General features: G+C 46.8%; 1 protein-coding gene across 6 annotated transcripts in view; it reads left to right on the forward strand.

Annotated features, from left to right (window-relative positions):
• SOBP (sine oculis binding protein homolog) overlaps positions 1-21864 on the forward strand; it is a 158804-nt gene that overhangs the window by 74693 nt on the left and 62247 nt on the right. For 5 of the 6 annotated variants that reach the window (XR_014795574.1, XR_014795575.1, XR_014795576.1 and 2 more), the window contains exon 5: positions 15777-15872. The exons of the other annotated variant lie outside the window; for it this stretch is intronic. Coding sequence is in view for 2 of the 5 variants with exons in the window: in XM_084890530.1 (XP_084746656.1) it covers positions 15777-15872 (96 nt within the window). In the remaining 3 variants the exon portion in view is untranslated. The remainder of the gene's footprint in view (positions 1-15776; positions 15873-21864) is intronic. 6 annotated transcript variants of the gene reach the window in all.

The following is a 21864-nucleotide window of genomic DNA, read 5'->3' on the forward strand; positions in this document are numbered from 1 at the left end:
CCACATATACAGGGAGCTCAGAACCCCATGCGGTATCAGATTTTGCTTTGAGAAACCCTTAGGAAGTGAAAATGATAGCAGTGGCCTGCTAAGGGCAATGGCAAACCATTGCAGGGTGGTGGGCTGATGACCTCAAAACAAAATGGAGGACAAAAATAGCAATTTCATCACCCCCCCCCCCGCCCCCCCCCCCCCCTCACACACACCAAGGTAAATCTGGGAAATGTCACTGAAAGAATTTCCATATCAATTTTAAACGCTCCCCAAAACAGCAGCGGATGCCGGCGGCGGTTCCCAGAGAGCCTGTGTGTGTGGACGGGAAGCCTGAAGCACGGGGTGAAGGGCCATGAAATAAACGCGGCCGCCAGGCCCCGCCTCGCAGAGCGGCCTTTGTTGCAATGAGTGTGAAGCACGTGCCTTAACTTTTCGTTACTTTTGGCTTTTTTGGCTCTGGTGTCACTTCTTATAAGTCACAGTCTAGCTTCTCCTGTCCGTATCTTTGCTGCACAGAAGGTTTCCCAATTTGCAAGCCTTTGCAGCACGGCTGGGCCTGGAGATAAAACAGAATGCGTGTGCAGTACAGTATGCATTCAACTGATGCACGAGATTCTTCCCACCATATGGGCAAAGTAGTGTGCTTTTCACTCGAGGCGCCCCTGCCAAGACTGCCAGGAGCACATGAATACGTGCAGGCACCTCCCTCCCAACACCAGGCCCCGCCCCTCCTTAGAAGGAGGTCCTTGGTTTTAGCAGCCGCCTGCATGGTTGTGGCACCCTCCTCCCCTCCCCTTTTAGCTCATTGGTCACAATATTTTCTACTCACCTTTACACATCCTTCCTAACCTCAGCCTTCCCCTCAGCCCTGCCCCTGGTGCCAGCCACCATTGAGGTCAGCGTGGAGTTCGGGTTGCCCCGCCCGCAGGAGAGGAGAGGGGGTAATTAGCATTTATGCTAACGAGGATGACAAGACTGCGGTTAAAAACTCATCAGTTACATTAATGACACGAGCCAAACCAGCTGAAGTTTTTTTCCCTTCCCCTTCAATGTTTATTGTCCTTCATCTCAGGCAAAGCGGAGCGTGCCAAGCCTTTTTGCTGGGAAGTAACATTGGTCTGGTCCTTGTAGATAAATCTTCCAGAGGAACATCTTTCAGGATCAGAAAAAAAAGAAGTGAGTGACAGAGAGGAATTGTGTTGCTCACTCACCTCTTGGAATCTGTCTTGAATCTCCTTGTATCCTTTAGCCTATAAAACCCACCAAGAGATTTTTTTTGAAAAAAAATTTTTTTTTTACTTCGATGTTTGCTGCCTAAACTTTGAATCATCGCCTCCTTTGGCTTTACTGAAGAATTAATATTTGTTTGAAAGCATACAGTATTTCTGACCAAAAGATATCCAGTGGACACCTAGCTCAGACTCTTTTCTTGAGCGAGGTCATCGGTGTTACGTGGCATGTACAACCACTCTCATTCAACCAAGTATGGGTAGCAAGCAGTAGCCCCACTTCACAGATGGGAAACAAAGTCACAGGCAGTAGCTTCCTTTCATCTGTCCTTCAACTTCTCAGCCACCAGTCTGGGAGATAGAGCTCCTCTACCCACGAGTCCTGCAACAGGGTATGTCCCATGGACAAGAGCAGTTGGTGTGGTTTAAAAATAAATAAATAAATAAATTAAAAAAATATATATATGTATATATATTTTATTGATTTTTAAGAGAGGAAGGCAGTGGGGTAGAGAGTTAGAAACATCGATGAGAGAGAAACATCAATCAGCTGCCTCCTGCACACCCACTATTGGGGATGCGCTTGCAACCAAGGTCCATGCCCTTGACCGGAATCGAACCTGGGACCCTTGAGTCCGCAGGCCGATACTCTATCCACTGAGCCAAACCAGTTAGGGCAATCGGCCTGTTTTTGATGAAGGTCACCTACGTGTAATAACAGTGCTATTAGAATCCATCTGTTGCAAATAAGTAATTATCTCAACTCTCTACATCAGTGTTTCCCAAACTTCTCTCATGATGAGAATCACCTGGTGGAGTTGTTAAACTACAGATTCCTGAATCCCAACTAAGAAGTGCTAAACTAAAATTTTTGGGAACATATAGGTAAAATTGTATACTTAAGCTTAGAGCACTAGTTAAGTATACAATTTTACCTACTATATGAGAGAAGTTTGGGAAACATTGCTCTACATGGACCTAATTTCTATTATCTGCAGACATCCCCCCCAACATGTGAACCAATGACCTTTGTGCCAATAGAAAGTGTGATGTGTGTGTGTGTGTGTGTGTGTGTGTGTGTGTGCGCTTACATTTTTCATGAATGCTAAAGGTTCACTGCTCCTGACGATATCTACAACACAGAGCACTGCGCGGCTCTGTGAGCTTTGCCACCTCTCCTGCCCCGTAGACCGGGGAATTCTTTGCCTGTGAGGGAACCCTGTAATGGCGGTGCTCTGGGGTTTCAGCATTGTCCTTGGTCAGTGTGGGTGTGGTGGAAGGAGATGTCCACCACAGGGGGAAGAGCAGGTGGAAGGTAGACCCTGCCATGTTCATGTGGACGTCTGAGTGGGAAGGGAGACAGCTGGGCTAGCGGGTGCTCAGAGAGAGGTGGGAGCGACGTGTTCTGGAAAGATCCAGGACAGGAGATGGTAGGAATGTTGAGTTGCCCGGGGAATCTGACAGACCATCAAGCTGGCACTGTTGGAATCCTCATTCCAGAGAATGCATTTTAGCAAATCCCCTGCAGAGCGGGACTGGCCCCGGAGCCTTGGAGGGTGCCCTTGGCCGGGCAGGGGCCTCAGAGCGCCCCCTGAAGCCCTGGCTTTGGATGCACATCATCACCCTGCAGGGGTGGTGAGTCACCCGGAGCTCGGCTCTCATTCACCCAGAAATTGGTTATTTTCACACAGACTGTGACTGAGGAACATGATTACACACCTGTCACCACATGACGGGAAAGAGAGCTGTCTGTGAGCTGAGGAACGGGCGCGCTCCCACCCGGTCTCCGTGGAGTCTTCTCCATCAAAGATGTCATTTTTCATTTTTTACCTCGAAACACGACAGACATTACGGCTACGGCCTTGTCTGTATCATTTAGAGGAATTGCTGCCACAGATGCTAATCTAAGCTAATACGATTTTGTTTTGATTATATCTCTGTAGACCTCGGGTCCTAGAGCACAGGCGGGCGGGACGTGGTATGAAGAAGCGCGTGTGGCACCTGTAGAGCAGCTTCCTGTGACAGAGCAAGGGGTGGGGAGAAATAGAGATGAGAACGCTTCACACAGGGAGGACGATTTAAGATGAAATAAATCTTTAAAATAGAAGAGAGCCCTCTGTGAATGCACAGGTGACTGCGGGAGAGGATTCTCATTCATGGAGAAGAGATCGCCTGGTGACTCCGAGTCCTAAAGGAGAGATGATGTGTCAGAAATGGGGACGAACACAATAAAAGCAACAAAACTCAAAGGCAACAGTTTTGAGCTGCATGCTAAAACCAACAAGGACTTAATAGATGCTGCGACACTTAGTTTTTACAAAAAGCCCTAGCCTTTCCAATAAAAATATAATATGCACTCATTTGCACATGTGCTGAAAATGGTGAGCCAACTGCAGTGCTAGATTGTTTGGAGATGCACCCCTTCTACCCCCCCCCCCCCCCCAATCTGGTCTGTGCCTGTCTGGTTCTGCCGTTCAGCTTGGGAAGAGCCTGGGTCACAGTGTGTGCGTGCCCAAGCCTTGCTGACCACTTCAGTCGGCAAGCGACACGGGTGTCCTCTGTCACTCCATAAGAAACGAGGTTGACACGTGGTTAAGTTCATAGCTGGGAAATAAAGAATGAAGGGATATGGCATGAATGGTAATGAAGGTAACCAACGGTAAAACCTTGGCTAAGTTACAGGGACCTCCGTGTCCGCATCTTCACATCCAACAGTTCAACTGAGAATTGAAAATTCGGGGGAAAGAGTCACGTAGTTGTGAATGTGTACTAGGTAGTGAACATGTGCAGGCTTTCCCCTTGTCATTATTGTCTGAAAAACACAGTATAACAGCCATTTCCATGACATGTATAGCATCAGATCTTGTAAGTAACCTAGAGCTGATCGAAAGCATATGGGAGGGGGGTGTGTAGTTTATATGTAAATACCATGCCATTTTGTATAAGGGACTTGAGCATCTGCAGAGTTTTGGCATCTGCAGGGGGTCCTGGAACTCACAGGGACAATGATCCATGACTTCTTTCTCTGCCTTCTAGCAATCTCCATGGTTCCCGTGGCTCATGGTCAGCCACGCTGCTTCTGTTGATGGTGCCGCAGTGGAAGGGCCAGTGTGGGGCGGGGGTTTAGCCTGTGCCTGGTGTCACCACACGCGTGTTCAGAGCCCAGCTTAGCCATTCATTTATAAGCTCTTTTTTAGCTTTGGACAAGTTACTTAACTTCCCTACACTTCAGATTCCTTGCGGGCAAAATGGAGGTGGGAATGGTAGCACAGACCTGGAAAGATTTGGAAAGCTTTAACGTTACGTTATGTCAAGGGACTTCTATACTGAGTTCTCTTCCCTCTGGGTGACAGCTCTGTGAGGCAGGCGTTGAGCTCGAAGTTTCTGGAAGTGGCGATAGTCTCTCCAGTCGGGTCCAGTCTGTGGTTCGAGAACCTCCTTCCAGTGTGGCTCCCAGGTAGCTCAGAGCTAGAACTGCCTGGGCAGTGAGGTATCGGGGTGCAGAGGAAATGGACTCCATTGGGAATGTTGGTAACCAGAAAGGCTGGGTGAGGGAGGCTACGTGTCCTCTGATACCTTTTGGCCAGAAATACTGTATGTGTTCAAACAAATATTAAATCTTCAGTAAAGCCAAAGGAGGTGATGATTCAAATTTGGAGCAAATAGGAAGGGTGGGGCTGCTCACTGTGCAGGGAAAAACCACACCTTGTTCCCAGTTTCACACTAAAAAGCGAGATGATGTGGAAACTCGGGTCACTTTTTGTCTTTTGTCACCTGGGTTTCAATTCTATAAGATATATACCTTCTGGAAATGTAATAATAATAGTGGTAACAATGGTAAACAATGAGACAGAGGAGCAACTTTTAGATGAGGTTATCATCTAAAAATGGACCTTAAACCGATTCTCAGCTGTTGGCTTCGCCAGACTCTTCTCTGAGCACCCAATTCTGCTCCAGCGATTACCCTCTATTTAAACACGCCACACTCCCACCTTTTATTACCTCCATTCATCATCGGCAGAATGGCTGGGATTTAAAGTTAAGACTCCGGAGAGAGCCATTTGAGCAGAGGCTGTTATTTCTGACGCCCCTTTGCTGCTATCTTTGCACTCGGCTCCTCGGACAGGCTGATTGGTGCCGGGTTTAGGCAATTTAGACTTTGTTCTTCGAAGCCCCTGTTACCAGGTCAGGTGCACATGGATTGTCATTGAAGCTGTCAGGAGGACCATCCTGTTCGGAGGCACACTCCCCCTCACCCAGGGGCAGGGGGAAACAGAGGTGTCTCCCTGTCTTTCTCCTTTGCCTGCTTCCTCTGGCATCAATCCGCGTTGGTCAGGACACTCGTGTGGACAGTGCACACAAACAGTCAGGATTTTACTCCTGGTCCTGGTCTTCTTCATGTTCAGGCCAATTTTAGATCTTTACAGACATTGAATAACTCTCACTTCCATTTCTTACAGAAGAAGTCTTATCATTAAGATAAATTGTATATGGGGAACCATTGTAGGATGTTGACTATAAAACTGTCCCAGGCCAGAGTAGTGACCCTCTTGTGGTGTCCAGGGTGGAGGACTAGGGTGACCGGTCCAAAGTGATGTCAGTGAGCAAGCTCCAGCCAGGCCAGATGTACAGGTCAGAGGGCCCAGGGCAGGACAAGAGTCAGGGTGAAAGTCCAGAGCTGGGGATGGTGTGGAAGTGGGCTCGAACTGGAGCTGGTCGGGAACCAGTGACAGGAGTGCAGGGGGATTACTGAGAGCACATTGAGGCACCTGTAAGCCCACTCTGTAGGTCGATGGGCACTCAGAGATGGGGTGGACTGAAGTTTAGTATATGAATCATCCAGAGAGAATGTAGGCAGCACTGTTGTACCCAGACCCTGTTTATGGCATTTCTGTAGTTGCTGGTGGGAGTAAAGAAAGCTAAGTTGGGCAGAGGAGGGAACCTTTCTTACAGATAACAATTGTGACATCATGGTCTTTGAAAAGGATTGCAGCTAATTCAGAGCTTAGGGTCCTTGACCTCAGAATTAGAAGCTAATTCAGGGACACCCCTTGTTTCAGTGTGACTCACAGCTGTCCATGGCCATCATCAGTGGGGTATGCCCTTTGAGTCATTTCTTCTGTATGTAGGGGTGTGAGTTGTGCACTGATTCGTGCACATCCTCTCCCATGTTCCAATGTCTGTCTCATTTTTGCCAAGACCTGTAGGTGTAGGATGTGGCAGGTCATGAGGAAGGGTGACCGGGACACAGAGCAGGCTAACTCTCCCGGGAAGACTGTGACCCAAGACTCACTGGTCTGATCAGGTTGCATCACTGCTGCTCTGTCTCTGTTTCTAGGAGTGGAAGGGGTAGCGGTATTGAGCAGAGGCTGGTGAACTGGCCTCCGGATCCGCATACCCGCACTGTCCAGCTAGGCAAGTCCGCAGACGCAGTCTCATCCATTTGTCCAAGACTCTCCACAGCTTCAGTGAACCGAATCATGTTAACCAAAGCCACAGTCCCCATTTATGTATCAGAGAGCAAAGACTTGATGAGCTAAGACACATAGGCATCCTTTATAGTCTGTACAGCATCATTTATGGTATCAATGAAAATGATATAATATTGATAATGCTATTAGAAATTCGCCAAGGACATTGTGATAAAGGATCTGAATTGTTGAGTGAGCTGTGTAAGCATGTCCTTCTGGAATTGATGGACTCAGATATCTGAGGGTTACTTAACAAGAATCAGGTTAAAGAGGCCTGGTTTGTTTTATGAATTAATTTTATAAAATTTGAAGTACCATCTCCCTTAGGCTGTGCTAGAGACCTGCTGACTCATGCTCACTCTGGCCTCTCTTTTCCTAGGTCCTCGCAGACCACCCTGCCCCCTTCAGTTTTATTTGCCATTAAATACCCTCCTTTCTCCATTTCCTTGCTGTATTCATTCTTGGAATGCTAAAACCAAGGAATTATGAAAACCTCCCTTCATTAATAACACATTTTAAAATTAATGACATTAGTATTTTCAAGTTATTCCACATTTATTTTATTTATCATTCTTCCCACTAGCAGGGTTTAGAGTGAGGACTCTGGAGGCAGACAGCTCGAGTTTGAATCCTGGTTCCACTACTTACTAGCTGTGTGACTTTACATAAATCACACAGTCTCTCTTCGGAGGTCCAAATCCCTCATACGCAAATGGAAGCTAGTACCTACTCATCAGTTCCAATTTTGGTTTTGGTATTTGTATGGGTGAGCGTTAAAGGGGTTGAAACATATACAGCACTTAGAACGGTGTCTGATGTATACACGTAGGAGCTGCAGGAATGTTAGCTGTTACTCTGAGTTCCTGAAAATATCCAGAGCAGTTTCTTCATCTGGTTCTAGTGTGTTTCCTATTCCCATGTGAGACTGGGTTGCTTGGGGGAGACTTCCTGTGGGTAGTAAATCGCCTCCGTGACATCTGGATCCTCCTCTCGCCTTGCAGATGGGTCCTTCCCTAGCCTTGCAGCCCCTGCCTGTTTCACATCATCTCTAATTTCTCAGGCCCATCACGAGGCCTGTGCACACGGACGCGAGTCCAGTCCCTTCTGCCTCGTGATGGCAGGGAACGGGAACAAAAGGGCCACCTGAAATGCCTAGATTAGGCCAATTATTGGAGCATTTTATAGGCGCCAGCCAGTAGCAGAGTGGAATCATCTGCGTTTCCCTGCCTTTTGTTTCCCTCACCGGGTCCCTGGGTAATAGATGCAAATGAATAGTAAAAAAAAGCAAAAGGCAGGCGGTGGACAGAGGCAGGAGGTGGGGAAGGGGTGTTCTCGAGTAGCCTGGATAATCCACCATGGATCAAGGGTCCTGGGATAATCAGGAGCTGCCTGGGATGTGATGGCCGTGGGCCTGGCTTTCACAGAGAGAGAAGAGAAAGGACCTGGGCTGCGTGCTCTGGCTGCTGGGCCTTACCTGTGGACCCTTTGGGAAAAAAAAACAAAACACAAAAAACAGTTCTTCCCGCGAAAAAAGACACTGGCCTGACCTGACAAAGAGCAGTGCCAGATACATCCAGGAGGGCTGCCTGTCTAATAAAGGAGAAGATAGATTAGGAAAAAGGAGAAGCAGAAACAAGGATTTTTTAGGTCCGCTTAGCAACGGCTCCGATGATTCCAGGCACAGCTGGAATGTGCTGGGAGGAGCATGATGGATTTCGGTCCGCGAGGTGGCTGTAATTCAGGCTGATGTGGGATCTGCCGCCGTAACTGTCACGCAGTCCATTAGGGCCCCTGAGTGAGGGCAGCCATTCATCAGGCCCCGGATCAGCCTGCCGCCCGCCCCACAGGCCCGCAGCGCCCGTGGCTCCGACCTGACATCGTTTAAGGAGATGCTCACGGAGGCCGTAAACATGATTCGATTCCCATTATCTTCATGTTGCATAGTCGTTGCCATTATTCTTTGAAGACACCAACTTGGATATTAAAAATTTATGATATATATAAAGGTTTGCAGGGAGTGGGGGAAAAAATAGCTGCCGCCAATCAGTCCTCGCCATCCATCAGAGATGGGTGAGCTGTCAGAGGAGCCACGAGGGGTGTGGAGAACCCCTGTGCCGGCCTGGCGGGGCGGATGGAGAGAGAACATCACTGGGGAAGCAGCTTCCCCCTGGGCCCGCAGGCAGCGTGGACCTTCAAATACATTTTGTTACAGAGTAAAACAGCATCACTGCAGGAACCCAATAGCCAGTCTTCAAGGACGAGCTACTGAAAGGGTGGGCAAGGCCGCCTGGTGCAGAGATTAGCAGTGACGTGAATCTGAGCAGATGCCTGGGTCCGCACGTTCGTGTGTCTGGGTGCCTGGGGTACCTCCAGCGTAGGGAACGGGATGCTGGGCGGGAGTCCTCTGTCCAGGAGAAGGGCCTCTACCCACGCTGCGTGCACACGCAGTCCTGTCCCCGGAGCCCTGCCACTCTGCGACCTGTGCAGCCACCTGGTTATTTGCATTGAGGCAATTCATAATTAAGAAGTATTCATTTTGGAAGTAGGCAGCTCACAGGGAGAGAAACAAAACACTCCTGAGCCCGCCCCTGGCTTTCAGAGGAGCAAAGGGTTGAGGAATCCATTTAACACGTATGTACAGGAATGTTGGTTACGCGGTGTGCTCTGCTGAGCATGGGGCTTCATCAGTAAGGCGTGGTCTCTGCCTTCAAGCAGTGTCCAGTCTGGCAGGGCAGATCAGACATGAGTCACAACCAGACCAGGATGAGCTACCCCAGGAGACCCAGACTAACTGGGCCACTATTTTATTTAAAATATATTTTATTGATTTTTTTACGGAGAGGAAAGTAGAGGGACAGAGGGTTAGAAATATCAATGAGAGAGAAACATCAATCAGCTGCCAAGGTACATGCCCTTGACCAGAATCGAACCTGGGACCTTTCAGTCCGCAGACCGACGCTCTATCCATTGAGCCAAACCGGTTTTGGCTGACTGGGCCACTATTACCAGGTGAGATGCAGAAAGCAAGGCACCAGATTGGTTAATCTAGGAATGGACTTTCGGGGATGAGACAAAAAGCAGAGGTTAGATTTACCTTTGTTAGGCAAGGGTCAGGTTAGGGGGAAGCAGAAGAGAGAATCCTGTGGGACAAAAGGATTATTGGCCCACTATTGACTTGAATACAATATCTGCAGTGAGGTTAAGACCCTTGGGGGTAACCAAGTGGGAAGGATGGGTGTTGGGCAGAAGTGCATGGGACAGTCAGTGCAGGTCTAGCTGTGAGACAGGTGTGATCAGAGAGCCCTGGCAGAGGCCTGCTGAGACTCAGGTATGAAAACAACTCCTGAGGTTCAGGGGGCAGAACACTCACTTTTGGAGACTGAAGTGCAAGGCAGAATGCCTACTTGCTAGGGTTAAAGGATAGGAACCCATTCATTCATTTACTCATCATTTAAGGGGCCCTCATAATATGCCAAGAACTAGATGAGGCTCTAGAGATTTGCAGCTGCGTAGAACACAGTTCCTGCACTCACGGACCCCACAGATTTCTGGGGAAGGCAAACATAGGTGTCCTAAGACAGTGTGATGGATGGAATGGTTATAGACAGGGACAGGGGCACAGGAGGAAGGGGTCTTGAATGGCTTCCTAGAGGCGCTGCAGTCTGAACTAAGGCTTGAAGGACGCATACGAATTTTCCAGAAGTGAGGAAGAGAGGTGGAATCTGGTTTTACCCTCAGAAAATGAGATAAAGGACAGGAACGCAATTGAAGTGAACTGGGACATTAGTCATGAGGAGTTGGGCTATCAAGATGAGAATAACTGGGCAATGACTCACGTGGGCACAGAGCTACTCTGCGGGCTTCCGCATGCTATTCCAGCCCAGGGAACGTCACTGAGGGGCAGAGAAACATGGGCTGACCTATGTCACATTCACAGCACACCGAAAGGCTGCACCTGACAGCTGCTGTGTATCCTCTCTGAGCCTCCCCAACAGAATGTGCATAGGCATTTCACCAGGGAAGGATAGGCCAGACATGGGATATCATAACGCAATTCTAACAGTTTTCAGAAGTGGTATTCCCCCTGCTCCTATCTTGAATTTTGAAAAAGAAATTCTATTACTTTCGGTTCAAAAAGTTATTTATAAGGTGTAATTACTCCCCCCCCCCCGCCCCACCACCCCAGAACTAGCTGTCTCTAAACTTATTCCCACCACGCTGAGATGTACTATTTTTGAGGCTCCCAAGTCAGGGAGCGACACCACATGTGTGAGCTGCCATGAGCCGCATCTGCCGCAGCCTTGGAAGGCTGAGCCTGGAGGCTCTGCAGAGCTCGCCCAGCTCTCCTGCCAGCCAGAACCTCTCCTTGTTTCCAAAGGAAATTCTGGAATCACGACAACACAGAGGTGCAGACTCCTGTTCACCGCAGGGAGGTGGCAACTCTGTAGCCTGATGGCCGTTAGACTGAAATGGCAACGGTGTTCACCTTTCCCTGGGGTCAGAAACAGCTCCCTTTTCTGGGGTGGGCGGGTGGAGCTGTGTTTAGAAGGTCCCGCCTTGTCTAGAGGAGTCTTCCCGAGGAGAAGGACTATTGCTCTTGCTTGAATAGGCACAAGGCACCCAGACTTTGGCCCAAGGAAGAAGCAGGTTCTTTGAAAGAGCACGAAAGATTGGTGTGGGGAAGATTAAAAGTAAAAAAGTGAGTTAGTGATGACTCAGGGATAGAGGGGAGAAGACAAAGTTTGTTTATGCCATGATTTTGGCTTAAACATGAATTTTTGAGGTAGAGAGGCAGTGAGTCTAAGTTGCTCACCTAACCTAGTATTTATTCAAATGCTACGCACAGCATAAGAACGGATGAATGGCTGTCAGCAAGATGGGGAAATCTCCTTGCAGTTTAATTTGAAGGCTTTTAATTTTTACTTCTATTTGATGGCAGAAGTAAAGATGTCTTAGAATAACAGCAAAAATGCACCTTTGGTCTGACAATCACATTTGTAAGTCAAATGCAAAACAATAGTTTCCCATTTGCTTTTCCCCATGGTTGGCATACATTTCCTAGTATGTTAGGATGAAGCTGCTGAGAATAAGACACATGGAGAGAGTTAGTTCATTATGACCAGCTGGACATTTCTTATGTTAGGATGGGTCCTTCCAGAACAAAGTCAGACATCAACAAGGTCTGGCCCAGTGGATCCCAAGAGCTGGCAGTATGGTAGTCTGCCTGAGACAGGCAATTAGAGAAGGCATCGTCCGTAGAGAGTTTAGGAACACTAATAAGACAAGCTGAACGTCGACTGGCTTTATGCTATTAACATGACCGGTGATTCTGAGCATCTTCAGGGCTCAAACACCCCTCTCTGAAGGGGTCATCAGCTCTCTCGTTCCCCTCACCCCCCACATGGCAGATCTTATTGTCTGCCATCCCAAAAGGGACAGATGGATTAGAAGGCCCTGGCTTCCCTGTATATGGGGTTCTAAAATGATTTGACATGGAGGGTAAGGAAGTTTCCTCAGATTTTGTCTACCACTGTCACCAAGTTGCTGCTGTGGAATGATGATGGAACCTACACCTGCAGAACACTTACTGTGCACCCGGCCGTGACTCCACCATCCTCCCTCAGGAAGCTTCCTGTCTAGTGAAAGAGGAAAACATCCACCAGCAGAAGATGCACCAGTGCCTCGTCCAAGAGAGGGCAGAGTGGAAACATGGGATTTGGTTCGAGAGGCCCAGGAAGTGTCTAGTAGTTCTTCTAAGATAATTCATTACACCAGAAACTAATAAACTAAACTAGTCAAGTCACTTCTTGAATCTTTAGGGTGAGACCCGCCTCAGGGGCCACATCATATCTCCTCCTAGTGTTGCGAGCAGGTCACTCCGGTGTGGTTAGAGAATGTTCTGAAGACTCTGCCAAGACCCTTCTCCTGATACCAGCCCCACCTGAACATCACCATCACCTGGGAGCTTTTTATTTAAAAACAAAAACAAAAACACCTACAAAAACACTCTGGACCAATTAAATCAGGATCTTGGAAAGGTGAGGGGAGGTCAGGGACCAATATGTTAGAAAAACAATCAGTCCAGATGATCCTAACATGCAGACAGTATACAGATCTACCGCCATTCACGCATGAGATCAGTTTACTTTAGCCAGGTGAGAATAATAGAACATTTTACCATAAAAATCTTCAGGATGCGCAGGGAGCCACTTTGGAGACAGGGGTGTGAGTGTGTGTGCGCGCACACCCATGTGGGGTGGTCATGCCTGTCTCCCTGCACGCCATGCGCTTTCCATCTCTGGCATGCGGTGGAAACACGGCCGGCGGCGATCCCTGGGCCCCGGAGTCAGGTTGATTGTCAGAGGCAGAGCATGCCCAGGGCCCTGGGAGTTTGCTGCAGAGGCAGATACAAGTCTCAATAAAGAAGCAAGTGTCCGGCGTTCTGTCTCCACTTCCAACCACCGCACATCCCCTCTCCTGTCTCTTCCGCTGCTGCTTTCCTTAACCTCCTAGATCATGAGGCTTTATATGAAATCCGTAGCCTTTTTGAGGAAGCACATGCAAGCCTTAGATTTGTTTTCTTCCTTTAAAACACATAAAAAGCCCTGTGAGCACCTTACATATAAGCAGAACGAATGTATTTTCCCCACTAATGTTGAAAATATCCCTAGGCATCTGGTGTGTATGAATGTGTATAGATAGTACATGCATAATAAACATATTCCACCTTATGAATATTTATACACAAGTTACATATATATTGAGTGTAGACGTATATATGTAAATAGTAGCCCTTGTAAACTATCTGCAAAGTGTGTTTCCAAGCATATGTATTCCAGTGCATCAGGAATATAATACACCTCCCACCAAGCTTAGTATATTTTGAGGTGGCATTTTCTACAGAGTTGTTTATGGTAGGGTCTAGTTACAATCCTTGTATGGTTGTTCCCCTCCCTCCCCCCCATCACCTAAATGTTAAGTATCGACTAAAAATAAGGCACTGGGCATGGTAGAGTAAGAAAGATAAGAAAGATGCCCTTGCCTTCGAAAGACCTGTGCCTCCCAGAGTGGCTTACATTTCAGCTGTGAGGAATCTGACATTGTCTTGCCCATCAGCATTTTACTGCCTTCTTACACCTGCCTTTGTGTATACACTCCACATTAACACAAGCCCCCTTTAAGGCGATGTGAAATCCTCATGGAGCTGCAAACTACTGGTAGTACCAATGCAGAGAGAAGGAACATCATTGGTTACTCTATCACATGCAGTCCAATCTTTAAAAAAAAAAAAAAAAATATATATATATATATATATATATATATATATATATATATTATTGATTTTTTACAGAGAGGAAGGGAGAGGGATAGAGAGTTAGAAACATCGATGAGAGAGAAACATTGATCAGCCACCTCCTGCACCCCCCCTCCACTGGGTATGTGCCCCTAACCAAGGTACATACCCTTGACGGGAACCGAACCTGGGACTCTTGAGTCCACAGGCCGATGCTCTATTCACTGAGGCAAACCGGTTTCATCTGTAGTCCAACCTTTTAACTGTGTTTTTATTTTACTCTGATTGGGTGGTGGTGGTGGTGGTGGTGGTGGGGTACCATACAAAGGAACTAAATCTCAGTGATATTAATCAACCTCAAAAATGAAACAAAACAGAGCCATTCTTCCCCCTCACAAACTTCTCAAAACCCACATATTACCGTCTATGACATAACTCTTCCAAACTGAATCCAGTTCCCTCCCTGCCATGAGTAGCAGAAGCCTTTCTTAAAAACAAACTATCCATTCTCGATGGCACCGATTATGGATCCCTTTCTAGAAGGACAATCCCCGTCCGGCCCAGGAGCTCTGAGTGACACTTGTCAGCGGGCAGATTTCACTCCGTTAGGGGAGAAGCAACCCCTGGCGCTGTCATCGCGGTGCCTCATTGTTTCCTCCGCCACCGTCCATACATCACAACAGGTAGTTCTCAGCTGCTCCCTTGGTGCATACATTTTATCTAAAGAGACAGCAGACAGAACTACCTGCTGCTTCCTGTGCAGCTCTGCCTGTGTTTCTCTTTCCTACTTCACTTGGGCTTTTAAAAACCAGCTGGCAGGGAGCCAGGATCTCATCATTTTAATGCAGTGCAAAATGGAATATGCATAATTATATGCAAGCCATATGTGAGGGAGACAGCTCAGCTGTGAATTTCAGGAGGCCAGGAAGGAGGGAACAGTTAGGGCTACGATGAGATGAGAGCAGAGCGGAGTGCAAGTGTCACCCAAATGAGTGATTTAATGAGTGTGCTGCAGCCACGCCTCCTTTCACCTACCTCTCCCTTCTCTCGGACTCCAAACCAGCACCCACCAGGGGGAGATTAGAAAGAGAAGACTGTATGCAAGCGGTGTTGCTGATGGGTTCTGTTCATGTCTCCATGTACACTTCAGCTTTCTTAATTAACAGCGTAGATCAAAATAACCAGTAACTTTTAATGCAGCTTCTTAATTAAATCCATTTTTTTTTACTGCATTTGATTGAAGAATCATTGTTCTTATGAGACCATTGCTCCTTTCGGATTTTTATTTAAAAATCAAGGGGAATCAGTTTATCTCTAATAGTATTACGATGCAAAATATAACTATGCCAATTGCTTTTCTTATGGCCTTGCTATCAGAATTTTTTTTTAAAGTGCATTATCTAGAGATTGCTTAAGCATGCCAAAAAGTTTAAACACATATGTATGTCAGATAATCCTAAACGTACAACCAAAGTCAACGAAAGACTGTGAAGTGGTGGCAATTTCCAACAAAATTATTTTGTGTTGGTTTGCTTAGTATTTAAAAACGTTAAATAGTGCACCACAAGGAATTTGCATGTTCAAACAAAACTATGTAAAGAAAAATAAAGCCCAAATTTTGATATCTAAAAAGGCATACTGCGTGTTTAAACAAACTTCTTAATGATGTTGTTATTTCTGGATTCCCGTTTGTTTAATGATCTGAGCTGTTATGCTTTTAGCTTTTTTTTTTTTTTTTTCCTTCCATTATTTGTAAGTCCCTAAATAGGCCATTATATTTCCCTTCAGGCTAGAGATGAAGATGGACATGCTGAAAATTTCCCCCAGCAGCACTATGCTAAGGAAACTCCAAGGCTTGCCTTCAAGAATAACTGCGAACTACTTGTAAGAATAATATACTTACAACAAGTCTAGAATGTTACTTTAGCACAGTGAAAACAGTTTTTGAAAGGGTTTGTTCATTATTACATAATTTATGAAGTATTATAGTTTTTTTTTCTGTGTAGAGTTCTAAATGCTAATTCTGATATCACTGAATATTAATTATAAGATCTCAAGTTGTTTGCAAATCTTTTTATATCTGATTATAGAGCTTGGATGGCCCTGTCTTTTATTAGCTTGTTTTGTGTAGTAGTTTATAAGCAGCCGTTTGGAGAATGGCTAGTAAAGTTAAAAATATAGAGAAATGCAGTTGATTACATGGAGCTTGGAAAAAAAAACAAAAACCAGTCCCACCCCCACCCTCCTCCTACTTCCTAATTGTACACTATTTTAGGAGACGACGCGGTAATATTTTGTTCTGCGGGGAGAGATAGCGGGGTTGACATGCAGTACTCCCTCTAGCATTCAAGTATTCCTACAGCCTCTTGCCAAACTCAATCAGGCACTTTCGTCTCTCCTAAGCAGAAGTCAAAGCAGCGACAGGATGCAGGGATGTTTACAAGTCGTGAGAGAGAGAGGGTATCAGCTGTGACAGGGACTCCGTTCCAACGCAGGGTTAATTTGCTGTTCATTTTAGCATTTACAGCTAGAGACAAGATGAAAAGCAAGCAGGAATGCCTATTATATTTCTATTAAATGAATCTGTCGGGGCCTAATGTTTCTGATTAGCGTTTGAGAATGAGCACTCTGCAATGCGTTTTCTGTTTACCTAAAGTAAACAGAGAATGAATTGTCATTTATTTAGAGATGCGCATATTGCTTTGGAAAACGAAGCTTTATGAGGGATTGAGCTATGCTGTCCCAAAAATGTTCTTTTCTTTTCAGTTGCATTGAAGCAACACATTTGCTCCCACTAAATGGAAACGCAGAGAGAGAGAGAGAGAGAGAGAGAGAGAGAGAGAGAGAGAGAGAGAGAGAGAGAGAGAACGAGGATGCCCGGTCGTTGCATTTCGAGGTAGTTCTCTTATTCCTGTTTAGTTTTTTGGCAGAACACACTGCCGCCCTGCCAGGTCTCTGCATTAGGAAATCCCACATGGAACGGTGTTTGGACTCGGCTCTGATACCAAGTATTCATTAAACACAAAGTGTCCAAAGAGCAGGAGAAGAGAGGAAAACACAGTTTTTACCCAGGCCAGCCGCAGCAGTCAGATGCTGACAGCGAGACACTCCTTTCCCGGCCCCACCATCTGCGCGGCGACAATAGCACCCCTCATGCTTTGCGTGGAGTCCCTGGACCAGCCACTCCGCAGGCACATTTGCTGCTTGTAAATGCAGTTTTCCCCCCTGAAAAGGGAGCTACCTTGTGTTTTATCTCAGGGCTCTTGAGCTCCCAGGCCTGCTAGCAGCATTACCTCTCTGGGAGAAACCCTTTACATACGGTTCTGTTTTAATGTCATCCGGCAGGAAACCAGAGGGGGCCATGGAGGCTGTGTTTTGGTGTCAGAATGTTTTGGGGAGTCACTTACTGCTTTTTGGATGCAATGTTACAAGTACTATGCCCTATTTGTTTTTTTGTGTTTTTTTTTCTTCTTTTTACTAGAAAAAATGAATGTGCCCGAGTCTCGGTGGTGGTCATTGTATACTAGAGGAAAAGCAAAACATACATGTGAAGTGTCGTTCCGCTGTCTTTAGGGGAAATATATGGTTAGCCCTCGCTGTGCTTAAGCACAACATTGTGTTGGCAGTAGTTTTGAGAGATTGGTACAATCTTAGCTCTCCTAAGCCACTGTTAGAAATGTTTTGTTTTGGTTAGCATATGATAAAAGAAAAAGGAGAAGAAGAAAAAAGGGGGGAAAAACAAGTTAGAGTATTTCTCCAAGGATAAATCAGATTTTTTTTTTTTTTTTTTTTTTTTTTTTAGCTGAAGAGAAGCAGTGGTTTTTGGCTGGTTAGGAGGCCCTGAGAAGCTTTGCTTCTATATGGAAGAGACCTGTTCGTTATTAAGAAAGAAATAGGAAGTCCTTGGAGTTTTCTTAGTGCAGCTCGGGGCAAATTCACGAGAGGAGATTGCAGCCTCGCTCCAAAGTGCTTTCTAAGCTTGAGGGTGGCTCTGCCGTCCTCCCGGCAGCAAGAGCAGTGGGCAGTTTACAAAGTGGGGGGGAGGAGTCCTGGGGGTGGCAATGGTTCTTAGGAAAAAGCATTGAGGGCACAGGTGACTTCCAGGTGATCAGGAGCCCATGGATGGAAGTCGAACCCTTTCAACACCAATGTTGGTCCTTTTACCATTATTGCCGCATTCTTTTGGGACTAGGCCTTCTCATTTTCCTCAATGAAAATGCTCATATCGATGGTGGGAGTTGGATGAAGAGTTAGAGAGGAGAACCTTCATCATATTATGAGCTCACACCTTCTCATCAGCCACCTCTTTCTCAGTTCCAGAGAGCCAGCTGGGAGTGAGACCTGGCAGAGTCACAGCATTAGCAGGGTCCTTGGAGGGAGAAGACTGTAGCTAGAAGGGAAATGTTGAAAGGGTTTGGGGGAAGGAACTGAAGGCAACTGAGCCTATTCCCCAAGTGTTTAGGGCCAGACCAGAGAGCATCACTGCATTCAGGAAGAAGGTCCAACTATAGTCAAAGAACAGCATCAATGATGTGGTGTAATTTGATTGGAGAGAAAGCAGGTTCAGGAAGTCTGAAAGGGGAAGTAAGAGGAAGGAAACTCGGGGTGTGGGTGGAGTGGGGAGGAGAATCAGCCTGTCTTCCTCAGTTTCAAATTCCCAAGACATTATCTAGACAAAGTCCGACTCCCTTGGCGTTCTCTAAGGCTGTGAGGGAGGGGGGTTTTCAGAGGGAGAGGGAGGGACCCACAGCTGGGAGGTGAATAAAAATAGCATAGGGAAGAATTCTTTCTGGTCACTTACAGTGCCAGCAGAGGGAGAAGGTAACTATTTTAGTTTCGTGGCCTTCTGAACATACTGGGAGATGTTGGGGAGGAGAGATGCTTAGGCAGTTCAAGGGGATGAGTTCCATCTCATTTCCTTGTGCAGGCAGACAGGTAGATGACAAGGACCAGTTTTTCCTCAGTGAACACAGACAGCTCTGTAGTAATACAGGGGGCAGTTAACAAGACATTAGGGAGCGTCTTCTGGGTATAAGGCACTACACCAGACCGTGCTTGTGGGAACACAAGATAGAAAAAGGCCCAGGCCCTGCCCTGAAGGAGCTCACAATTCAGTAGGAAGATGAAGCTAATCAGTCTTACAGTCATCAGGAACATGGACGCTCAGGTCTTTCTGAAAGTCAGAATTTTGTCCCAGCTAGACTTGACTTTACACTACGTCACTCTGACAGGATAGCTTAAGGATCATGGGCACAAAGACTTAACAGTTATGGCGCCACATCTGGCATCACATCACGTTGGATCTGTTTCACCCTTGGATTTCTCCGAGCTTCAGATCTTCATCTGTTCAATGTAATAACAAATGGTAGTAACCTCAGAGGATGTTGTAAGGATTGAAAGTGATGACATACTTCAAGTGCCTGGCACACAGTAACGTATTCGCTGCTATTATGATGATTCTTCTTATTCTCATCACTGTGATCATTACTCAGGAAGCTGTGCCCCAGGAGAGCACAGGCAAAGCTCTGGAGTCCACGGGAGGAAGAGATTACTTCCATATGCGGTAATAACAGACTTACCAAAGGGGATGGCTTTGATCTAGGCCTTACATGGGTTGGAGCAGGGGTAAAAGGGGACAGGGGTTCCAGACAGAGGGAAATAGCATGGGGAAAGGCAAGGAGGTGGGGAAGTACAGGCCAGGTGACTCACACCTCACTTGGCATCTAGGTTGGCTGGAGGGTAGGATACTTGAAGGCTAAGTATCCTACAAGTATGGTGGTCCATTTGTAGGATACTTATGGATACAGTTGGCAGGTGGCCCATGTGCAGAGGTGTCAGTAACTGACCCCACCCTAGCAAGTCTGGACATAAGTAATTGTACTTCATAGAAACTCCTAGTACTTCTGTGGATTAAAAAAAAATTATTATGGAATATGTCCAACGTACACAAAAGTAGAATAGACAGTCATATGGTGAAGCCCATATACCTGTCATTCAGCTCCAACAATGATCAATTTTTATTGCTTCATCTATCCCTTTTCCCTCAACCCAACCTCACTACCTCCTTTTATTCTGCTGGACTATTGCAAAGCCAAACTATTCGTTTGCTTGTTCTTCTGTAAACACTTTAGCACCCCACTTCCCTGTCTGGAAATAATTCATTGGGGGATTGGAGCTTTGGGACAATGTATACATAAAACAAAGTTGGTTACCCACTTTTCTTTTCCCTCCCTGCTCAGCCCAACCTTGTAAGGCTGAGATAGTCAGATCCAGTTTAAAAAGCCCTTGTGTTGAAAAACATACCATGGTGCCAGTGAAGACTTGAGTCTTCTTCACGCTCAGGCCCCTGATTCTAAATGCATTTATTTAAAAACCAGAGGCCTAGTGCACGACATTCGTGCACTTGGTGTGTGTGTGCGGTGGGGGGTCCCTCAGCCCAGACTGCTCTCTCTTGCAGTCCTGGACCCCTCAGGGGATAGCCAGCAGGCAGACATCCTCTGAGGAGTCCTTAGTGCTGCCAGGAGGTAGCAGAGACTCCCACCACTGCCCCTGCACTGGCCAGTCCTAAGTTGGCTTCTGGCTGAGCAGTGCTCCCCCTGTGGGAGTGCACTGACCACCAGGGGGCAGCTCAGGCATTGAGCATCTTACCCCTGGTGGTCGTACGCAGGTTGGTCGATTTGCATATTAGCTTGTATTATACAGGGTAAGAGCAGCTGTTTTTGCAGCCCAGCCCAGCTCTCTAATGCAGCAATGAGGAGAAATTATGGCTCGAGGTCACACCCTAGCTGTTGTTAGAACTTTCCTGCTAGCGTACTGGGACATAATGGGAGCCCCCAAAAGGTGATGGAAGCTGCCACATTTCACCCAAAACTTGATAAGCTTTTCAAAGTGGGCACAACTAACCAACATCCCCCGGCCCCTTTACAGGAAGCCAGATTCATGTCCCAGCTCAACTTGAATGTGTACAGTTTCTTTGATGTTGCCGCTGAGCACCACTGGCACTGAGAATTCAAATTCCTGGTGACACACTTGGCCTCCCGTCATAAAATAAAGTGTCATATGACATAAGCATAGATATAGTACTCTGTGTACCAGTTTCCTGACAGAGAAATAATAGTGAAAGCCCCCAAAGGGTAAAATGACCCAGAGAAACCCTTGAGTGTTCTAACGCCACTTCTTCAAAATAGACTCGCCCAGGCCGAAAACTGACTTCTGCGCATGGGCCACAAAGTTTCAGTCGCACTGTACGTGCACACCCACACATGGTATTTTGTGGCAGAGCCACAGTCAAGGGGCCAAAGAGCCACATGTGGCTCGCGAGCCGAGGTTTGCCGACCACTGGCCTAGCCCACCACTTTTCCTCTCATCCTCTAGTTCCCTTTAGTCGGGGGGCGATTGTGCACCTCCAGTTTTCTGAACTATGCTTGAGAAAAATAAAACTTTTTAGAAAGACATGGATCAACATGAGATTGAGCCAGGGCATGTCCAATAAAGGTAGCACAGAGGGTAGACCATCTAGGCTTTAGCTCAGAGAGAGGGGTGTAGTCTGCGTAAGCCGTCCTGTCACCTGCTCATTCCTCAGCTTCCATCTGTGCCTTGTTTCACCTCACTCCCCAGCTGGGTCTGCTGCTTCTCTCTCTTTCTTTTCAGCCTCTTGGCTCTCATGGTGGCGACGGTCTCGTGGTTCCAGAGCCTTCGTGTCTTATACAAAGACCCTCTGTACCACGGTAGACCATCTGCCTTCACCTCCCACCCATGCAATCCCCTTTTTAACTCGTTATTTTTAGTGTGTTTGGAGGAGAAGCCATCTGGGGGAGGGCTAGAGTTCCCCAGCCTCTGCCCTGGTGAAAGGACTTTTCTTAAGACCAGGGAGCCT

Source organism: Pipistrellus hanaki (genome assembly GCF_964339955.1).
Source record: "Pipistrellus hanaki genome assembly, chromosome: 7".
Taxonomy (NCBI): Eukaryota; Metazoa; Chordata; class Mammalia; order Chiroptera; family Vespertilionidae; genus Pipistrellus; species Pipistrellus hanaki.